The sequence below is a fragment of the Austrofundulus limnaeus genome, unplaced genomic scaffold (genome assembly GCF_001266775.1).
Source record: "Austrofundulus limnaeus strain Quisiro unplaced genomic scaffold, Austrofundulus_limnaeus-1.0 Scaffold113, whole genome shotgun sequence".
Taxonomy (NCBI): domain Eukaryota; kingdom Metazoa; phylum Chordata; class Actinopteri; order Cyprinodontiformes; family Rivulidae; genus Austrofundulus; species Austrofundulus limnaeus.
In genome coordinates this window covers 1,008,469-1,010,464 of record NW_013952515.1, presented here as the reverse complement: position 1 = coordinate 1,010,464, position 1,996 = coordinate 1,008,469, and the positions used below count along the sequence as shown (strand labels likewise).

Here is a 1,996-nt window from a genome sequence, read left to right as displayed (position 1 = left end):
TATATTTCTTTTTGTTTAATATAAACAGTTTTTCAGTGGCTTGTATGAAAAAAAGAAGCGTCACGTTGAGCCTCCAGTTAGAAAAAAGAAAAAGGAGAAGAATTATCACAGATTTCAAACAGGAACAAAAGAAGGGGGTAAAACAGGTAAAAGTCCAACAGGTAAATTCATTCTCTTTTTACAAATATTTACAAATGTTACCTGTACAGAAAAAAACTTTCCTTTTCTTTCCCTTTTTTTTAAATCTCAGTATTTCTACCTGTTTTTTTTCCACGGTTTTACAGTCCAGGGCTGCTTTTTGATTTGTGCTCTTCACCCCTCACGGTTATAACGTCTTTAGATAAAAAAATAAAAGAGTATTTATTTTGTCCCCTCTCTCTGGGAGCACAGTCACTGTGAAGGCCATTTGGACACGGCCGCCGCCGTGGCTGAAGGTAAAACGTGTCCAGAGAGCAGGTTGGASGGGACGCTGAGGATGGGCGCGATGGCAGCGGAGCTCCGGCTCAGAGAGAGGGACTGCGCGCTCAGCAGGGCCGACTGAACCGTCACCGGAGGCCGCAGGAAGGCCTGGACCGAGCCCGGGGAGGACGACGGGGCGCTGGAGACGCCGATGATGTTCTCGATGCTGAAGGACGGCCGGTTGGACGGCTCCGACTTGATCATGGACGCCGTGCTCAGGCTGTTGAGCTGCAGCTGCAGGCTCGGGCCGAGCTGCGCGCTGAACGCTTTCCGGTTCAGCTCCGCCGAGGGCAGCAGCGGGACCCCCGGGGGCAGCATGGGGCCCACGGGTGGGATGTACGGGTACTGCAGAGCCGCCGGGTGGGAGTAGGCGGCCGGGTGGATCCCGTAGTGCCTCCCGTAGGGGCCTCCGAGGCTGTACGCCCCAAAGCTCTGCATCATGAGCGCGGTCTGGTCCCGGAGCAGCTCCGGCTGGACCCGCTTGAACCGTTTCCTCCTCCGCAGGAAGCTGCCGTTGTCGAACATGTCCTCGGAGGCCGGGTCCAGGGTCCAGTAGTTGCCCTTCCCGGGGTTCCCGGGTTCCCGGGGGATTTTAACGAAGCAGTCATTGAGGGACAGGTTGTGCCGGATGGAGTTCTGCCACGCCGGGAACTTCTCCCGGTAATACGGGAAGCGGTTGCTGATGAACTCGCAGATGCCGCTCAGGGTSAGYTTCTTCTGCGGGCTCTGCAGGATGGCCATGGTGATGAGGGCGATGTAGGAGTAGGGCGGTTTCACCAGGCTGTTCTTGGGCTTCTGCAGCGCTCCTCCCGGCGCCGCGCTCTGCTCCTGACCCTCTCCCTTATTACCGCCGCCGGTGCCCGGCTCTCCCTCCCCGGAGCTCTCGCAGCACGGGCTCCCGCCGCCGGAGCGCATCTCCTCCTCCTCCTCCTCCTTCTCCACCTCGATCTCGTCGTCCTCCAGGAGGTCGTGGTCCCCGCGCAGGTCGCGCAGGATGCCCCCGGGGCTGTCGCAGTCGCTGTCCGCCCTCTCCACGCCCTCCTCGTCTCCCTCGCCCACCACGTCGATGTCCACGTCCTCCGCCGTGAGCACGGTTTGACCCGACATGTCGCTGGCTCGATCGCTGCCTCCAGACAGGGTCATCTCACGGCTTCCTCACACTTTTAGGTGGAAAAAAAAGAAAGCAACAAAACAAACACTCCAAACAAACTTACAGTCGGAGCGCAGARGGGCGCGCGGTGCGGAGGAGACCCTGCGCGGCCGGTGCGCACACACACACCGTGGCTCTGCTCGGCAAGAGATCGGGTGTCTCCCAGAGTCTAAGGTGCCAACCAGAGTCCTGCCAACTTCTGCAAATACCCCCCCGCCCCCAACTCGGAGCAGGCCCCGTGGAGCTGCGCGTTCTGCCTGGAAGTTGCTCGGAGACCCCTTCTTCTTCTCTCTCTCTTTTTGCGCTCCGACGTCCTAAACGCGAGATATTCGGAAGCCGATTTGACACATGCTGCTTTGGAAGGCTTTTAACTGGACTGTCTGATAG

At 58.1% G+C, this 1,996-nt stretch overlaps 1 protein-coding gene across 1 annotated transcript; it reads right to left on the bottom strand.

The window, feature by feature from the left end:
- Positions 1–233: 233 nt before the first annotated feature.
- foxd3 (forkhead box D3) lies at positions 234–1,952 on the bottom strand. The gene has a single exon (XM_014014284.1). The coding sequence runs from the start codon at positions 1,600–1,602 to the stop codon at positions 391–393; it is 1,212 nt and encodes a 403-aa protein (XP_013869738.1). The 5' UTR covers positions 1,603–1,952; the 3' UTR covers positions 234–390.
- Positions 1,953–1,996: the final 44 nt, after the last annotated feature.